The sequence below is a fragment of the Paralichthys olivaceus genome, chromosome 17, assembly GCF_024713975.1.
Source record: "Paralichthys olivaceus isolate ysfri-2021 chromosome 17, ASM2471397v2, whole genome shotgun sequence".
NCBI classification, from domain to species: Eukaryota; Metazoa; Chordata; class Actinopteri; order Pleuronectiformes; family Paralichthyidae; genus Paralichthys; species Paralichthys olivaceus.
In genome coordinates, this window is record NC_091109.1 from 3,737,398 (window position 1) to 3,757,645 (window position 20,248).

A 20,248-nucleotide genomic window follows, 5' to 3' on the forward strand; every position below is an offset into this window, starting at 1 on the left:
GAGCTCGTCTTGGTTGCACATTAACCAGATTATATTATTAATGCACCTGCTGATCATTTAACCTGCAGACAATGGAGCTTGACCCTTTGAAGGGAAGCTTAGTTGTTGAGGTTAAATGGTCAGAATGTCCTTGAATACAAAGCAGGTGAAGCAAAAATATACATGAATGTTATTCTGCTGTTTACAGAAGATTTTCTTTTTACAGAATAATAAATTAAACAACATTTTTTAGTCAGACAACATCCATTTAGTGGCTGTTCTGGACCTTTCAACATGTCACATGCTCTTTCACAGATGTTACAGCAGACATTTTGAATTCTCATAGCAGGAAAACCACTGGTGTTGCTGGTGACGATACAAGAACACTACATTCACACTGCAATCTATCGTGCTCAATTTAGATTTCTTTCTAAGTCTGATTTATTTAATGTAGCTGTTCACCGTATCAGAATCCAATGTGAACTGGCCCTGATGTGACCTGTATGTGCAGAAGAACAACGAGACGTTGTGTACAGGAGTAAACAAGGAGAAGAAGTCTGTGATAAACATGGACGCCACAGATGTGAGTGTTTCTGTCAAGTGCTGTTTCCACGGTCATTCATTTCATGCAAACTGGGAGCTGGGTAGGTGGTGTATCATTAGCTCTTTTTATGCATAACAGTACCTGTGGAAATGAGAGTGAACACAGACCTTTATCCTCTTCAATGACCAGCAGAGGGCGTTTCAAATCTTCTTCAATACAGTGTAATGTTCATTTGTAAATTATGGTCCTGTGTGATTGACAGCTCGTACGGTCCAATGAGTGGAGTCATTGAGCTCTGTCAGCTTCGTGAAATATGGTAACTTCTGGCTTAGATAAAACCAAGATGGCGCTAGTTTCCAACCAGGAACCAAAACAAGGAGCTGAAAAACACTTAGATGCTCAGTGAGCCACATATCTACAATCATCATCTTTCAGATATGCATCGTCATGAGTAAATGTGACTGTGAAACACTCATAAGAGCAGCTTTAAGTTTTTTAAAGTAATTTCATCACAATGCAAACTGACAGTGTGCAAACTTGCAACTTTAATAATGTTGTACAGTACGATTTCAACAGCATTCTTTACAATTCACCCAATCCCCTTTTCCCCAATAAATATAATTCCATGTAATCTAAGCTAATCATTATATTTTCCTCAAAACTTCAACATTTATTGGTGGACGGTGATGTTATTACAAAGGATTTTTTTTCTTCATTAATTATAAAGTGGGGTTTTCAATGTATTGTAAGGATCAATTTACAGTCACTGTCAAAGATTCAGCCACAAATCACATTGAATTGTACAAATCTTTGGTGAATTTAACAGTTCAATGTTCTTCAACGAAATGGGAAAAAGGTCTGACAGGTTAGTTTTATACATTTCTAAGAATCAGTCTTTTCATTTTCTCTCAGACTAAATGACAATTTACCAAAGACTCACTTTCACTTTCAATTTAAAGAGTTGGTTCAGACTTTTGTGGAGATTTGAGTAAAATATTCATCATGTAATTGTGCACCCCATAACCAGACACAATAAAATCAGCACAGTAATGAAGGCACTTCATTCTGTAAGAGAAGATAAATCACAGTTGTTTGAAAGAAAAGGTCGGAAAAGAAGAAAAACCAGCCTGCATAACGAAGCTCCACATAAAACCAAAAGGTCACCTGTTCTCAGAAAGAAACAAAACACTCGTCATCCTGTGTATTTGATTATTTTTGGTAACTAAAATATTACTTGATAGAATAGTAAAACCTAATCTCTCTGATAGAAAAATTACTTTATGTATGTCTTGCTTTTAGAAACATAGAGTATGTACATACAGTAATATAATATTTTGTCAGTAGGAGTCCTGTACAAAGAGTTCAAAAATCCAGAGAATTCAAATAGATGTTCTCTCTAGATTTAGTTAGAACCAGATCGTTTGCCTGATGTCCTCAGCTCGGAGCCTGGCTGCAGGGCCGTGGCAGCGAGGTGGGAGGACCTAGGTGCAGCAGGGGGCCGAGGCAGGAGGGGCCAGCCTGTGGCGTCGTCTGCTACCTGTTCCTCAGGCTCTGTAACAGACTGTAAATGTCCTCCTCCTTACTGAGGCCCTCAAACAGAGGAATCAGGTCCAGCAGCTCTGTGTCCGTCATGTCGTCAAACCAGGACTGCACCGGGACCTGTGGGGTAACCAGCGATAGAGAAACAGGCAGAGAGAGAGAGAGAGACGGATTTAATTTATATGATCAAGGCAAAAAACTCGGCTGACAGTTGATGCAAAAGTGTTGCATTATAGGTGAGGAGCTGGTGCAAGTTTTGTGTAAATAATTAATGGGGAAATGCATCAAAGACTCGAGGACTGGCAGCAGCTCCACTGAGGAGAGGAATATTTTAGTGCTGGGAACACTGCCGCTGGCTCAAACACAACACTGCTGATCAAAACTACAACACTGTCTCTCAGAGATAATCAGTCATGCCGTTGTTAATTTAACACAAATTTCTGCTCCACAAATGTATGGAGAAGAGTTCAGGCTCTAAAACCACAACATTGTGCATCAGATTTCATTATTGCCCTCATTTACGAAGCAGCTCACAAATAATATATACTATACGATGTGCCATCTTCAATCACCTACAGTATCTGGTATCATTAAAACAAAAAGAAAACAGCATCTGCAGCATGAACAGAAACAATCACTAGCAGCCTGATATGGATTTTTGGGGGCTGAAGCCAATACGGAAATTAAGGAGGAAAAGATTTCTTATGCTGATAAATCAGCCGATTTCTAAGATGTTGTTGTCAAACCGTGATGACACAGAAATGTCACTGAGGCTTGATCTTCTACAGTTTAACCATAAACTTTATAACAAATAACCATAAATACAAAGAAAACTAAAATACAAGCACATTTTTTTTACATAAAACATAAAATAAATGCACATCTTTTCTACATTATTACCTCAGCCAAGGAGGTTTTCATCTGCGTTTGCTTGTCAGTTTGTTTGCACGATTTGGCAAAACTTACTTAATAGATTTCCGTAAACATTTGTAGAGGGGTGAGGCATAACCCGAGGAAGAACTCATTACATTTTGGTGCAGATCTGGATCAGGAGATAGCTCTAAAAACATTTTTCCTCTTTCTTTAACATTGTGAAATAGTGTGTTTTTCCCAGTTTTCCCAGGAAATATTAGATCTCAATGAAAAAATGAGTGTGTGCAGTTTGGTGCAGATCCAAATAAAAATCTAGATCTAGATTAAATGTGGTTTCATAAGCGGACTGTTGGGCCTTGGCATAGGAATGCACTGTAGTTTATTCCAACAGGATACAAGTTTTCATATCATATCAGCAAACACGAGAAAGGCTCATATTAGATATGATGTTGTCGACCTACCGACAAACTGAGTGATTGGGCTCTGACTGCTAGTCAAGGTCAATGTACGTTTGAGGTCAAAACCAATGAGACGAGAAAGGACTTACAGCATTCTCAGGGTGGAAGATGTAGGAGGCAGGTGAGTTGTCTATGATGATGACTTTACCGAGCTCTCGGCCCAGCCGGCTGAGGTCTTTGACGTAGTTTCCTCTGTGGAAAACACAGGATTCCCTGAAGAGCCGGGCGCGAAACACCCCCCACTTGTCCAGCAGGTCTGCCACAGGGTCAGCGTACTGAAACCAGAGAAACATCGGGTCGGTACAGTGATTGAATCGAAGCATTACCGTGACGGTTGAAACAGTGTTAGAACCAACCTTGGCTAAGCTCGCTGTGAAGAGGACACATTCGAAGAGCTCCCCCATCTTTTGGAGGAACTCGTCCACGTGGGGCCTCTTCAGCACGTACACCTGGAACAAAGAATAAAAACACACATAAAAAGTTTTGATGTTTTCCACAAATCTTCATATATCTTGACCACAAGCAAAAATTCTTCTATTATATAAAAAATTGCCACAGTCATTCTGGAGAAAAGAAATAAAGAATCCCTCCATATTTAATGCTGGCACAAAATACACAATTCCAGAAATAAAATTAAATTACAGACATTATATTTGCTCATAGTTTGAATTTCATCTCATCTTCGTCCTCTTCAGTCGGCGTCTGTTGCTGCCTCCAAGTGCAAGTAATCAAGCATAGGCCGAAGCCGATACAGAAAGCCTATCCTGGATTACTTGAACCAAGTTACAGCGAAGGTACGACATCTTCTGCTTCACACAGGAAACAAACCTTTACCAGTGCTCCACAAACACTTACACACCATAGCTTGTCACGGAGTGGGTGTAAAGACTTTCTCTGCTTCTTACTTTCTCTCACAAGCATTTCTATGCAGCGAAGCATCTCTGCTGCTGCACACCATCTTCCAGAGAAACTCGTGAAGTTTGTTTAGCCGCTGACACAGTCACGTTGCAGCTCGTGTGTCTTTACACCGTGCAAGGATGCCAAAGAATAAAACAGAAAGCACTAAATTCAGGGAGGAGTGTGTGAGCTGTCCCAGTTTGACGCGGCTGCGAGATAATAGAGAATAATAAATACGAAGGGGAAAAAAATGGAGCCAAGGCTACTTCATGGTAGCTCTTATAAATTAATACATGTTATTTTATACAAGGCCACTTCTGGAGGAGCTCCCCGTCAGTGCAGTCTTACCTGATGAACAGTCCCATCAATCTCCACTGGAACGATGAAGTCTGCATTGCTGATGGGCTGCAGGACGAGGGGAAACAGGGAGAGGATTTAAAATCTGTGTTACTCTCTCAAAACAACACGATCTGACAAGGCCACAGCTGAACCACATGCCCACATTTGGAAAAAGTAAAATACTCCTCTCAGGTGCCCCGGGGCAAACTAGTGACGGTTTAAGCATAATGTGTTTCCCTCTGCTCCAGCCGTCTGTGTCTCAGTGTTAGATAAAAAAAAAAAACAGAAGCGTGATGACTCTGGGGACAAACTCAGGAGCTGGAAAAGATGACGGACGTGAACATGGACAGGGGAGAGCGCCGCTCTTTTTCTCAGCGTGACTCGTGCCATCTTTGAAAAGTGGTAGAGGGTAGACGAGAGGTGCGAGAGGCAGAGGAAGACAGATGCCGGAGGGGCGTGGGTGGAGAGAAGTGGAGGGCGTAAAGACGAGGATGAAAGGTTTAGGTAGGAGGCATGGCGGTGTCGTCTCGGGGAGAGGGAGTGATGGAGAAAATAGAGATAAAAAGGTTTCTCTGCATTTTCTGACACATACTCAAGAACTTAAACTTGTTTGTGTTGTAGAGACAGAAAAGAATAGAGGATCATTTTGAAGTATAATTTCAAAAGGGAAAGTGATGAATTTGTCAACTTATATTTGGTAAATCAGCAGAAACATATATGGTGAAATAACATTAGTACCAAATGAAGCTTTGTATCTTAGAATCTATTTTTGTGGTTGTCTGGGTAGTAATCAATGAGGCAGGTTTTGGTTTAAAGTGCATCGACATCAGTGTTGGACCTTAGCTGCAAAAGCTCCCGAATCTCATGGTCTTTCCAAGATGACAGTTTTGGATCCATCATATGTTAGAAACGTCAACATTTTCCTGCTGTACTCTCACATGGGCTCACTCCGACATTTTCCTAACTGGCTGGGAAGTAATGCAGCAGTTGACTCAAACACCTGAGTCCTCACATAAAGCCCCTCTGGAAAATTTCAGGAAAATGTGAAGACTTCAGCGTCTGACAACAGCTTTAATGTATTTGACTGCTGCACAAACAGCTGAAATAATATAAATATGTCTTCAAGGTAAATTTTACAATTGTTGAGAGTTAAGAAACTCTTAAAATGTCCTTCTTTCTGAGCAGAACAGCATTATAATATGTTATAAATCATTTATACAACAAATGTAATGAATATGAATGCTAATTAGAGAGACAAATAAAAAGGTTTTTTCAGTGCAAGTTTGTCCTCAGGTCTTAAGATGATGCACTTTCTCTTTTTTTCCTAAATAAACAATACACCAGCTTCCTCTGAATATAAACCTGCCTTCATCCCCACAGTGTTTGTTCTGTACGTGCACCACAGACAAGAGGAAGAGAGAACAGGCAGCATTAACTCTCAGAGACTAGAGACAGAGGCACAGATGGAGGAAGAGACAGAAACAGACTTAGCCTCTGCCTACTGCTCTTCTGCTGAATCACTCCATCATCTGAAGACTGAGCACTCAACAGCTGCTCTGTAATGGACCCGGATACGAGACAGTGAGTGATGCGGCCAAAGAGAAGGTGGGCAAAAAAGAGAGAGACGGAGGGAGAGGGATGAAGTAAATGACAGAGAAGAGGGTTTGTTTTATGTTTCTCTACTGAACCAGAGTCGACTTCGACACAGTTGATGGCAGAAATGTTTTGGGTGTTTTCACCAGATGATGACAGTGTGACTGTGGACCAGTGTTTTCTTTCAAACATAAAGGTACATTTCATCATTTGGTGTTGTTGTCTGAGCCTGTCTCCTGAAAATGACATGCTTTATACCTAATTTATTTTTGCTTTATACACCACATTCATTTGTATGTGGAAAGAAAAAGATGATCTTCTGGCACTCAGAAGCAAAGCAGGGAGAAAACTCCACCAAAGGTCTTTGCTGCAACTCAAATATACTTGTATAAAGTTTATCTAATGATTATTTCTCAACATATATTTCTTTTCCAGACTCAAATGAGGTCACAATAAGTTTTAAACTCTGACAATTGAAATCTCTATCTTTGTGTTCTGGTGACATCTGGTCAAAATTTGAAGAAATTCCCTTGACCGACCTGAGATATCAAGTTCAAGAGGCCAAAAACATGTTTTGTGAGGCCACTGTGACTTTGATCACCCAAATCAAACAGTTAATCCAAGAGCATTAAGTGAATATTTGAGCAAAATTGGAAAGGATCCTCTTGAGCAGTTCTTGTGATATTGTGTTCACAAGGCAAAAGGTTAGCTTGGTGAGGTCACTGCGAACTTGAACTTTGACCACCAAATTCTAATCAGTTCATCCTTGAGTCCAAGTGAGAGTTTGTACCAAAATTGAAGAGATTCCCTCTCGATGTCCCTGATATATCATGTTCACAACACCATGAGGTCACAGCAAACTCGACCTTGGACGGACAACATCTAATCAGTTCATCCTTGAGTCCAACTGAGCACTTGTACCTAATTTTATAGAAAACCACAATAGGTGCTCTTGAGCTATCATGTTCACAATGAGAGGATCGACGGAGGAGGACTGACAACCTGAAAACATAGTGACTGTGAGCCGAGCACTCATTAAAGCTCTTGAGACTGAATGGGATCAAATCAAGTCCCCAAAACCTGGTTGAAAGCTTTCCCAGCGGAGCGGAGGCTGTCAAAACAGCAGATTAATGCTCATGCTTTTAGATTTAGATTTCAACAATCCCATGTGGGTGTCAAATCTGGGTGTGTGGCAATAAAATGCGTCTTCATTCCTGCAATGTTATCTCATTATATGTAGCTGCGTGTATTCCTTCAGCTTCTTCTCCACGTACTGAATCTAATCCTGGAGCAAGGCCTGTTCTCATCCATAACATGCGGGATAAAGCATACAGTATGTGACATGTTATGTAACGTTTCTATTTTAGTCCACGTCCATCTGTGAATCATCTCTGTGAAAGTGTCCCTTGTTGGTTGTGCTTGTTTTTTTTTCTGCACTAATTGTCCAATTCCAACATTAACTTGTCTGTTGAAGTGCTTCATGTTTTGTTCCAAAATTACCTCCCAACATCAAAGACAAATCTACAGGAAATCCTGCAGGATTCTGAAAACACTGCGAGCACGTTTCCGCCCGAGTCTATTTCATATACTGCACACTGATCGCCGAACTAAAGTCATTTTGATGGACTGAGGATCCGGTGTGCAGCTGACTTTCATCAAAAGGGGGAAAAGGAACTCCTGTGTGTGTTGTTGTCAGGAGAGAAAATAAAAGAGTCAAGATCCTGAGAACGGATCCAGGACTTCTACGAAATTCTTTCCGCAGTCATTCAAGGCAACAGCACACTGTGCTGGACACACCCTGGCGTGCACAGTGCATGTGTGTGGCCCCGCGCTCCTGACACGTGACTGTGATGGGTGGGTCCAGAACAGTCTGTGTACATTTCTTGCCTTGCCACAGAAAACAAGGATTTAATTCCAAGTCATATGAAAAGTGTTTTCTCAGATGTTTCCTCAGTTTCCCTTCACTCCTGAGTAAAACCAGAGCAAACACAAAACACTCCTCAGTTTCACCTTGAGCTATTTTGTTGCACGGCTCTCTGTCTTCGAGCTGCACGCAGGCTGAGGACAACAGCCTGCAGATACGATACGCTCACGTGTAATGAGACCAGCTGGGGCCGAGCTGAGCTGAAGTGGGTCACTAGGTGTGCCAGGTGTGTCAGTGGAGGGAACGTTTGATGACGGGATAGAGGATCAGGTCAACACATACAAAGATGAACCATAGACTGCAGCAATAAGCTGTTAAAAAACATAATATATGTTTTTAATATTTCAAATGCACTGGTATGGGATCAGAACTCTGTATTGGCCGATACGCAAAGTCCTGGTACTAAAATAGGTTATAGAAAGGTAAAAATGGTGTTGAATATCTCTAACGTCTGATTTTTTAAATAAAGGAATTTGGAAAATATTCTCAAACCCTGATGACAAAGAAATGCAATTAAGGCTGGATACTGTACAGTTTATATAAACTATATAATAAAGAGCTATAAATAAAAAGAAAAAACTTGAATTAAGAAAATAACCATATTTATTTATATAAACATTAATGCACATCTTTTCTCAATTGTATAGTCTTAGTTTTCATATCGGCCGACATAAAGACTGATACTGAGTCTGTGAAAGGCTCATATCAGACAATATTATAGACAAATCAACAAATCAGTCAAGATCTAATTATTAGACAGAACATATAAATATGTAACACAATAAGTACTCAACAACATAGTACACAGTACGACATAGTATGCAGTCATAAGGCTGGTTGATAGGATGAAAGTAGTGCAAACTGGAATAGTGAAAAAATGGACTGAGATTTTCATTTCACTGTAAATTGTTTTCAGAGGACAGAGATGATACTGTAGTTACCTGCTGCCAAACGACTGGACAAAGATAAATCCCACTCCTGCTGATCGCTTACACGCTGCACAGCCACTGAGGACGTATTGGTTGCTATGCCAACACCTATCATAGTAATAGTTAGTTCTCCCTGTTGCCTTCTCCTGTGTTAATTGGTGTATAAAAGCCATAAAACCCTCACAGACAGGCTTTCTTGTGTATATGTCAGTGATGATGCCAGAGCTCAGCAGCACCTCATCTTAATTGTCATTACACCCTTGTACCCATATTTAGAGCAAAGACTGACATCTTCAGGATTTATTTCTGTATAATCCCATTATCCCTCTGAGGCTATGGAGTAACAGGATGACACGACTGAAACCGTGAAAAAAAAGAGAACACAATGCGGGTGTTGATGCTCCAAAAAGTATTTGTATGTGTGTAGTAGTGAAATACCTTGAAGGAGCTGTGCACGAGGGTTTCGTCCAGGTCGATCACCACACAGCTCTTGCCGTAGTCTGCTATACTGACCTCAGGCAGGAGGAACTTGGCTGGAGGCTGCAGAGACAACAAACAGCCTTCACAATACTATCTGTACACACTGGTGCATCAGAGGGAATAGGGAACACACACACACACACACACACACACACACACACACACAAAGAATTATATTTTACTGGGGGTGTGATGGCAGCTCAGTCACAGTGATGGACATGATCACTTTCCTGCTCCGAGTGATTCTATAAAGACAATAAGTATGTTGGTTACGGTTGGTTACGGCTCTCTGTTGTATTATAAAAGTAGTAAATGTCTTATTGAGGCTGAGCAATATGGTTAAAGTTGATACTGGTATAATGATGAAGACATTCCTCCAACATTAACGAACATCACATATATTCAACAATTAACTCTGAAGCTAATTTAGACAAGAAGTCGTGATGCTGCTCAGGAAAACAGATGAACCAAAAAACTGAAGAGCTAGATGACTGTGGTCTTGTGATTGACAACTGAGCTATTGCCATGACAACTGAGAAAACGCCATCCATTGAGGAAGACCACGAGATTCAGTATTTTTTAGAGATTTAAAACCTGTTGTTCTAGAGACCAGAGACAAATGTATTTTTCAAAATTGTAAATTAATCATAAAGGATATTATATAAAAAGTTGAATGCAAACTGAATTCCATTTTTATCTAACTCAACGTGTAGGCGTGCATTGATTTGCTTGAAATCTTTAATTTTAGTTAAATAAATTGATGTTATATTGAATAACTGGATAATATACGTATAATAGTTACTGTCATCACATGTCAAGGACTTCTGCTCGTGTTTGACTGATCTCTATTTTCTCTGTATGACCTCACGTTGATTGAGATGCCATCAGGGTCCGGGGGAGGCGGGGGCAAACACTTGGGTCCTTTGCCAAGCGGGCCTGAGGTTAAAGACTGGCACAGGGCAGATGGTTCGGCCATAAGGGGCGTACACACACACACACACACACACACACACACACACACACACACACACACACACACACACACACACATATATGTCAGTGTACACATTCATACCCACACAATCCAAGATCTATAGAGAGGTGAGGAGCATGGACCCTGTCAATCAAACCCTCTATCTCTCTTTCTCTCACACACACACACACACGCCAGACGTTTTCTGCATGTGTCTGCGGTTTGTATTGCGGCCAGGCTGACTGTAGCCATCATGTGTTATCTTGGGGCTGCATGCTGATGATGCATCACAGGAAGAATTCCCTGTGAGCAAGGACACAGAGCGACGTCCTGTCAGGCCCGTGATGAATGTGATTTTCACATGCTTGTTGACCAAAGAAAAACAAACTGAGTGACTGACTGGGACCTTGACCTTTTCCCCAGGCAGCTGCACTGTGACAAAAAAGCTCATCAACAGAAACCACAGTCGGGGGGGTTTCCCAAACAGATTCATTTCAAGCGCACCCTGCTCACTACTAAAGACCTTCAGATGAAATTAAAAGCATTGAGGATTTATTGGACTTTGTTGTTCTTTTCCGGCAAACTAAACTACTAATTTCAAGGTGGAGCAAAGCATGAATTACAGGTGATAATGTCCTTTATCTGTTGATGTAGTGTTTTATATACAACTTAGTGTCTATATTCTCCTTTTAAGCGCTAAAGGATTAAAGTAAAGATTGATCATTTACTTGTGTTGTGATGCTTGTGTGTCCTTATTTATTTGTAATGAGTTTTTGTTGCCTGTTGACACGTCTCTACCTGACCATTGTTACTTGGTAATTGGGAACTTCTGCAGTAAAACTATAAACGTAACATTTGGAGATGGACTGGTAATTGGATTGCATTTGCGCTGTCAAACCAAATATAACTCAGTTTGTGGAAATATGTAATCATGTGACTGTTCCGAACCACAAACTCACGAAGCAGTTCTCTCCTCAGTCCTCAACTAAGCTCGTCAATCAAGACACTTGTGGATGGAGTGAAGACGAGACAAAAGTACACAACAAAACTTGGCTATTCAAACACAATAACACAGCATCACCGATTGCTATGGTCGTCCTCTGTTCTTCTTCTATCCTTTGTAGTTGTTTGTTGTGTTTTTGAACCTGCAGGAATAAGGCTGAGTCGTCATCTGGACAGACTGATCAGATCTAAATCGGATCTTTCTGGCGACTCATACAAACACCAGATGTAAATGTAGTCACTAAGTGTGAGATGCTGTTTGTCTGCTGACTTGATTTATCTGATGTTACAGTAAACAGTAACACAGACGTGACCTCTGTATGTCGTTTTGAGTTATTTAAGTTGCCTCTCAGAGACCTCCTCTGGACCGAGCTGGGGATACAAAGAGCAGACCTCGTCGCCACATGCGCTTCCTGCCGTTGGGAGGCGTCTGCTGCGTGGTGTAGGTTAAAGCTTGGCTGCCATGTGGGATGCTGTGAGTGTGAATATCCTAAATTACGGTAAACCACAGGCATTGCGCACATTCCAAAATAACTAAATGAATTGTCGTTTCAGCACAAACACAGCAGGGATCAGATGAATCCACACTTTCTGGAGAATCACTGAAACCGAGCCGTGTTGAAATGGACCAACAGTAGGTGATTGACCACTAAGTAAATAATCACAATGTGTAATCTTTCTCTATGTAAACGACACCAAATCAATATATTTTTTTGACCCAAACTGAGCTGTAAAGGTCTTGTGCAAGACTGAATAAATTTGATCTTCCGAGAAAAATCATTCTCATGTTTTCTTCCAGTGATCGAAGAAAAGGAAACAGCAGCAAACACATCATATGAGGAATTAAATGACTTCTTTTTTCTGAATGTGTGAGTGGAGGGTAAACAGCAGAAAGCAGCGGCTTGTTCCCCTTTAGAGGAGGGACAGTGCAGAGTTTCACCTGAGCTCAAAGAAAAATCACCTCTGTGTCAACATCCACATGCAGCGAGAATGATGAAGCACAGCAAGCGGAGGCTGGGGGGGGGGGGGGTGTTACTGTGATGGAGTGAGAGGAAGAAAAATGAAAGATAATAATACATACACTGGGGATGGGGATGACCTGGACCTGGTCACACTGGAGAAAATAAACAGGGAGAGAAAAAAGAGAAGAAAGATTGAAACAGGCTGGGTGGAAAAGAGACGAGGGGGGGGCAAAAATAAAAACTGTGAGAAACTGTTGCAGGGGAAGAAATCGACAACATCAATATTCTAATCAACAAATGCGCGGGGAGAGAGAAGAAAGGGGACATACAGTGATAGAAAGTGAGAGCAACTTGCTCAAAAACAAACAGCTGCCATAGTAACAAACACGTCTGGCCAGAAATCCAGCAAGAGCACACTGCTGGGAGGGACCGTCGGCAAGGACCCAGCTCCAAAAATCAGCCCCTCTCTATAACGAGGCTTTTTATGGCAAGGTTCGCCAGGTTCACTCGAAATTAACAGGAGCTCATTTGCTCAGGAGGGGTTCGACGCAGGTCAGCACTGACCACATGCGTAGTGTCTGCGCAGGGCCGTGCATTCCTCTGCTAAATGAGAGACATTTACAGGTAAACAGGAGTGGATACGATACCGCTCCATTTTTAGCCCTGTGTACCCGCCTTGGCAGCGGAACACCGTGTTTGCGGAGGAGCTCTGTGGTTTTGGCGCCTTTTCCAGCAGCCAGAACGTTCGCTTCCTTCACTACACTGATCAGAGTGTGTGTGAGGAGAGGGGGAGGCGTGGGGGCCAGGCAATCCATCACACTGGACCCACACAAGACCTCGCTTTATGGGGATTAGAGACGCGGCAGTACGAGTGCATGTGTGTGTGCGTACATGTGTTGTCATGGGTATACCGTAAGACTTGTGCAAGATTGTGCAAGCACGCTCCAGAAAGAGTGAGCGCATGTGTGTATATGTGTGTGTGTGTGGTTTGAGCTCCTCACCGTGCTCTGTGTGTTACTCTGTGTGTTACTCTGTGTGTTACTCTGTGTGTTACTCTGTGTGTTACTCTGTGTGTGCGGTTGTGTGCGTAGGCAGATATCGAAGAATGCAAGATGGGAAGCGAGCCCGTATTTTCAAGCAGCGGATGGTAAACAAGCTCCGGGTTCAGTGGGTTTGAAGCAGCTGGAAAAATTTGTGGAGGGAGCTCGGCGAGGCTGCACGGTGCCTCGGCTCTCTGCAGGAAGAAGCAAACCCTCACAAGCTCGCTGCAACGAAAACCAAACAAATGTTACTCGATACTGAATCACTCAAGTCAATCTCTGCAACAGCTAAAAACTAATTCCCACAGGGGTTTTTTCTTTTCGTCATGTGGATGCAAATGGATCGTCATTTGGACTCAGGGGGGGGGGTCACTATGGTGTTGCGAGAGAAAAATTAGCTTCACCTTGGGAGGACTGCCATTCTCCTCTGGTGGCGGGGGAAGAGAGAGGGTCTTGTTGTTGGAGGGTGGTGGCTCCACCCGGTAATCATTGTAGTTGCGGAAGCAGCAGAAGAAGGGGCTGAAAATGCTGCGGCTCCGGTGCTTCTTTAGGCTGCTGTTGGACTGGGAGACTGGGGGAAGAGAAACAAACAAAGCAGACAGAAGAAGCGAGGTCAGATTAGGCTGCTTTCCACACAACAGCAGGAAATAAAAACAACTGTATTCTAAACCTCGCTAATTGCCAATCTTGACCAGAATAGTTCAGAACCCTCTGTACAACATAAACAAAGGATGATCAGTTAGCTTTAGAGGTGCGAGCAGATGGATTGAGTTAGCATTAGGTTTTGTTTTCCAGACTCAAGTCTTTGTGCTAACTAAGTCTCTTCAATCTTCTCATCAAACTCTCATCAAAGTACTTCAAGGATCCACGACAAAGGAAAAATGTAATGGTAATTATTCTACAGAGCGCCCCCTTAAGGTTGGCTGAAGAAATAAAGTCTAAATCTGTTTCCAGTTTACATATCTGTAAGCGCCTCAGTTTCATAATCTGTGCCCAGAGATTTCCAATCCATAGTTATGAACATTTCAACAGTGCTCACGTTCCAATTTATCAACATGTTAGTGAGGTTTAATGCTAACTTGTAATTTGCATGGCGTTTCACAGAATTCACTGTATTATTACGACTTTTTACTTTTATGAAAGAAGTTGTTTGCACCGTTTACAAATCAATGGACAAAAATCAATCCTGAAGTTCTTAGAAATCCTAATTTGCTGAGTAAATGATAGTGGAGGCTGTTATAATACACTGAATGGAATCTAGTCATCACATTATTGTGACAAAAAAGAGCTGAGATGGATGTTGTACAACGCAGTCAGACATCAGTTCTTGCAATAGGGAGCATGGGGACAAAAATAGCTGTCATCAGTGCCCTCAGGGAAGTGAGTCCAGGTAATTAACATCCAGAGAGGAGAAACCACCAAAGTAGATAATACAAAATAATATATGAGAGAGAAAATGTAAGAAAATGTGATACTAGTACAAGAGCAATCATGAATATCAAGTTAAGTCTGTCATATGATATATCTGCCAACGATGAAACCTGCATTCACATACATGGTGAGAAGGAGTGATCAGTGCTGCAACGCTCTAAAGAGGACACAACATACATCTATAGATCCCAAGTTACATCATCCCTCCTCCCTGTCTCTGAAGTCCATGGCCTACTTTCACATTGAAAAAGGAGAAACAAGTATGGCTCCAAAGGTCTCCGCAAATGTTCAATCCCAGATTATGATTTTTTTCTATACTTTCTGTTGGAGAGGATGAGTGGGTACAAATTTTAACTTGGGGAGCTTCTATACAAAGCTTTAAAATCTGGCAGTGCAATTATCCTGAGGTGTTCCTGAAGTGGAACTCTGCCATTTTAATTGCTTCAAAGGTTATTTTCAGGCATGGAAATTCCAAATCAGTTAGTGACTTTGAAGTGTCCACGGGCCGACTTCAGCTGGAATCATCCTTTTCGTGCCTCCGAGCCGCGATCACAGTGTCCCTGTTTGCTGCCGTCTTGTTAACGTGTTCATACAACCGTGTGATACAGGCAGCACAGTTAGCCGTGCGTGTTGAGGCTGTTTACAGCCTGCTCCTATTCTGACTGTCTTCAGACTGATGCCTAGAACTATCATTGGGTTTCCTTGACAGAATCTGACAGGCTGTGGGCAGTTCGACGCCTTTCTTCTCGCCATCTTTGCAGTCCAGAGCTCACCGTGGTGCTTCCTCTTCCCTGATAGATGTTCCCAAACAAACACTTCGATAACAAACACATCAATATGGTCGGATAAGGAAGGAGGCGTACTGTGTTACTATAACCTGTGAGGTGACTGAAGGAGATTTTCTTCCCTCGCAAACTCAATTCTATCGCTGCTGCTAAAACTGACGCTGGCTACAAGTGCAGAGTCAATATTTCTCCCTGTCTGAGGATATAAAAGTAAACTTGAATGTTTGCTGATATATAGACAGTATATAGACAGAAGACTAATAGTTTGACAACAACAGGAACTCATCTGGTGAGAGAAAAGGAAAAACAGTCCACACTGAAAGCACAACCCCAAGACCAAGGTCACCATTTGTTAACAAATCAGATTTGTATTAGTTAAGTGGAATATTGTTAGCCATTCTCAGAACTCGCATTATTGCGAAATAATGAGGCGCTTCCATCGGGTGCTTTTTATGATGTTGTGAGTAAAAGATCAATAAAACACTGGCCAGTACTTTATTGATCAGGTTACAGTTAATAGGAAGACATTTTGTGTTGCGAGATTAGAAATCTCACTCACTCGTGTTCTTCCTCCTCCAGCAGGACGGGTTGCTTGTAGGGATGTGATGATTAGCTGCTTAATTAATTAGGTAATTAGTCTCCCATAATTATGATAATCAATGAAATGAGATAAATGATTTCAGTTTCTATAGTGTGATGATTTAATGCTTTTCTCTTTGTTCTATAGTTGTAAATGTACTATTTTAGACAGTACTATGTTTGAGTTTTAGACAAAGAAGTCAAGTGAAAGATAAAAAATGTATTTTCACTATTTTCTATTTAGACTAGATGATTAAAACCTTACTCTTTGTGTGGGATTAGTTGAATAAGTGATTTTCTAAGACAACCATATGCAATTCAAACCAAAAACTATTGCATGTCTGTTAAACCACAAGATGTATATGTGGTGAAAAAAATGTTCAAAAATTCTTTGAAACCGGAGCGAATTAAACTTTAACAAAACAAGTTTCCTGCCCAGATTCATCCCTCACTCTCCCTAAAGTTGGCCTCACACGCCTTGATGTCATTCCTCACTCCACCATTTTGAGACATCTGCATTTTCCCGCCCTGGTCCGCTGCCCCGATCGACTGCCCCGCAAAAAAAAGCGGGAGAGGGAGAGAGAAATGAGAGGGAGCTCGAAAGAGGGGGAGAGAGAAGGGCGTAGAATGGGTGGGGAGGGTTACTGTGGCGAGACAGCCTATACTTGGGTCTGGTTCTTACTCCACCCCCTCCTGCACCACCACCCTGCACAAACAGAGCTTTCCTTTCTCCCTTTGAGACAAATAACATAACTGAGAGTTGGCTGCTGCCGGAGACCGAGCAAACACACACACATGTTGAGCATGTACCGTACGGTCACATGTTTGGGCAAAGGGCCACGTGTACAGTGATCCGCGTCAAACATGGACACGTCTGAAGCACACAGAAACGTTTTTCTTTCGGTGTCCTTGCTCCGGAATGCGACTGGGGTCAACGTGCCATAGTAATACAGCATTCGTCAGCCCTGAGAATAACAGCGAAAGGTTACAGCTATATTTGCCATTGAGAAAACAAGCACCTAAACCTGCAGCAACACAGGAACATGTTAAATCTGCAGAATGAGACACTACAGCACCCAGATTGAACAGTCCTGCTCATGAGGGAAACACCCTTTTAAAATCCAGGTAAATGTTGGTGCATGCAAGTGGCTTTATCTGACAAAAGCTCCCTGCAGAGCACGAGATATTCGGCTAAATCTGTTGCCTCTTAAGAGCAGGTGTGTATTTATTTACCCACTTCATACGATTCAGCATATTTCCTTGATCTAAAGCTGTGAAAACAGCCCTTCAAGCATGCGCCTGTGTTAACGCTCCCGCTGAACGTTAGGTAACAGTGAAAGAGCAGCTCGCAAGTCAATCAGAGCCAGCTGGGCCCAGGCTCTCTGTCACACGTTCAACCGCTAACAAGGCCGGAAGAGGCAGAAAACGCAGGAAATTCTCAGCATTCCTGACAGGAAGAGATAATCACCCTGTGACCCACAGCATGGACTAATGCCAGGCTCCAAGAGGGAATATGATCCTCGGCTTAGCTCAAGACCTTTGAGGTGGCCTCTTTTACTGTAGCTGTAAAAGCTCAGAATGTCTGCAAGCAGTCAAAACACAACATGCCATATTTAAAAAAAAGAAAACAATGGACCAAGTACTTTTATGTTAAGCTGCATTCTCACAGGGTTATGTAGGGATTTTGAGCACTCTTAAAACAAATGGTCCTGGGTGAGGCAGCCTGATCAGAAAAACAAATCATTACAACTTGAGACCTATTTTGGTTTGTGAACGAAAAAATAAACACAAGGTTGTAAACCCACCAGCAGTGTAGCCAGATTATCTAAATCGCTTTTTGGAGGATAAGCCAAATAAGGCCACACATGTAATATCTCTAATAATCCCTCACTGCGCCGTGTGTGAGTGTATAAATAGAATATAGTGGAGTACAAACCTCAGTTAAGTTAACATTGGTATCAGTCAAGAGTTTGTCTGAAACTTGGCTAAAAATCCTGGATATTAGCAGAGGTGAGTATCATGAGGGTCTTTGTTTAGTTAAAAATCTGTGTTCGTCCCTTCAACTCAATTCAAAACTGTTGGTGAGTGTATTAACCTGGAGTTATCCTGTAATATATTAACATTTGTAAAGCCTGTGTGACAGACGCCGAAGTGCACAGTCAGTTGACCAGCCGGGCAGCTAAAGTGTAAAGTACCTGGCGGACATGAGGGTAAACGTGAGAACAGTCCATGTGAAGGTGGCTTTAATAATTCAGGTGGAAAACTGGTCAGTATTAAATGGCAAAGCCTGGGAACTTAACCTACACTGAAATAAATCAGCCAGGAGGCAGAGGTATTTCCAGACAAGCTCTGCTGTTCTTAAAATTCTAGAAATCAGAAAAAAAAAAAATTCATGAGACAGTGACATGGCAGCAACTGCTAAAAACGACACGATGAAAACCTTCCCATCAGGAAGTGGGCTCGATTTTGCACATTGCACCTGTTACTGACTTTTTCTGTTAAAAGTGGGGCCACCGCAAAATACTTATTCAGCTGCAGCCAAAATACAGAACATAAATGTCCACACACAAATAATTCAAATAAGTGCTTCACTGATAATTTTGAATTTGAAAACAGTGAATTTTCAAAGAATGAGTTTTCCCCTCGTTAATCGATAATCTTTAATCTTGATTATTAATTGTTTTTACACAAGTCAAAATCCCACAGAGGAGATGATAATTACACCAGATTGGTTTCCAACACATTTACACTACAGAGCATCTGTTCCACAATACACTTGAACATGAGCCCGCACACACACACACACACACACACACACACACACACAAACAGTAAAATCCAAACAGCTGAGTGGAGTTAGGTAGCATCGGACGAGCTGAGCCTGACAGTTCAGCCTGTGTGTGTTCACTGTGCCGAGATCCTTGGTGGGTTATGTGTGAGGCCATCAAGGCAATAATAGCACAGTATGATAAAATAAACTCCCACTAAGCCTCCTTACTTCCCCCACACAGAAAGCTGAGGCCGGGGTGAAAATTACCGGCTGTGGTGGGACACTCAGTTCCAGCAGATGCTTTTACTCACGCTGACTGACCCTCAGCTGCCCTTCTGGCTTTTACTCCCCTGCTTCTCCTGGAGGTTTCATGTATATGTTTGCATCCTACATGACGTTACGCAACCTTCACTCAATAACGCAGTTACATTTGAACAAGTCAAGACAGGGTTTTCTGAGATTTAACCACAGAGCTGTTTGGTTGGCACCCATGTCATGCAAGGTACTAATTCTCCTTGGTTGGGTCTGCCCCTGCTTTCCGATAGCGGAGTGGTGGCAGTGCCAGTCTGCGTGCAGCCCCTGGGGGGACGAGGGCTGCTGCATCACGAGTGCTCAGTGAAATGAAGGAGATGACAAGAGCAGGGAAATTAACCCACTGAGAGCTCAGGGAGAAATAATGAGGGAGATCTGACTTCTGCAGGAGTTACGCAACCAGAAACAACACAGCCCACGTTTGTTTGGGGCTGCGGTGGATCATTATTTATATATCCTTTTATATCCTCATCGACATGCTCTTATTATATTATATTCTCCATGCCAGAGGCTCAGTGACTGATGGGAAACCTTTCTTGCTTGTCTGTTGGTTGAAAAAGAAAAAAAAGATAGAAGCATTAATGTCAGATGAAATTAAAGGTCTGACTTCAGGCTGCTCTTGATATGCTCGCACACTTGGTGACCCCACAGCGAGTGATGCTGCCCATGCAGCTGCACAAATGGATACTGGAGGTCAGTGCAGTGAATGGATGGGCTTAAAATACCAACAATTTGGGATTGATGTTCCATAAAACCTTAGAACTTTTAGGAGACATATTTTAAGCACTAGATGACAACAAATTCTGAGTTTTTGTTCCGAATGTGAGTCTAGCACCACA

At 42.1% G+C, this 20,248-nt stretch overlaps 1 protein-coding gene across 2 annotated transcripts in view; it reads right to left on the minus strand.

Moving 5' to 3' along the window:
• Window positions 1–1,045: 1,045 nt before the first annotated feature.
• ctdspla (CTD (carboxy-terminal domain, RNA polymerase II, polypeptide A) small phosphatase-like a) overlaps window positions 1,046–20,248 on the minus strand; it is a 32,790-nt gene continuing 13,587 nt past the window's right edge. The window contains exons 2-8 of one of the 2 annotated variants that reach the window (XM_069512073.1): window positions 13,937–14,103; window positions 12,612–12,644; window positions 9,514–9,615; window positions 4,639–4,695; window positions 3,750–3,842; window positions 3,483–3,668; window positions 1,046–2,182 (exon numbers count right to left, since the gene is read on the minus strand). In XM_069512073.1, coding sequence (XP_069368174.1) covers window positions 2,057–2,182; window positions 3,483–3,668; window positions 3,750–3,842; window positions 4,639–4,695; window positions 9,514–9,615; window positions 12,612–12,644; window positions 13,937–14,103 — 764 coding nt within the window. In that variant the 3' untranslated portion in view covers window positions 1,046–2,056. The remainder of the gene's footprint in view (window positions 2,183–3,482; window positions 3,669–3,749; window positions 3,843–4,638; window positions 4,696–9,513; window positions 9,616–12,611; window positions 12,645–13,936; window positions 14,104–20,248) is intronic. The other variant, XM_069512074.1, reaches the window with a different exon arrangement.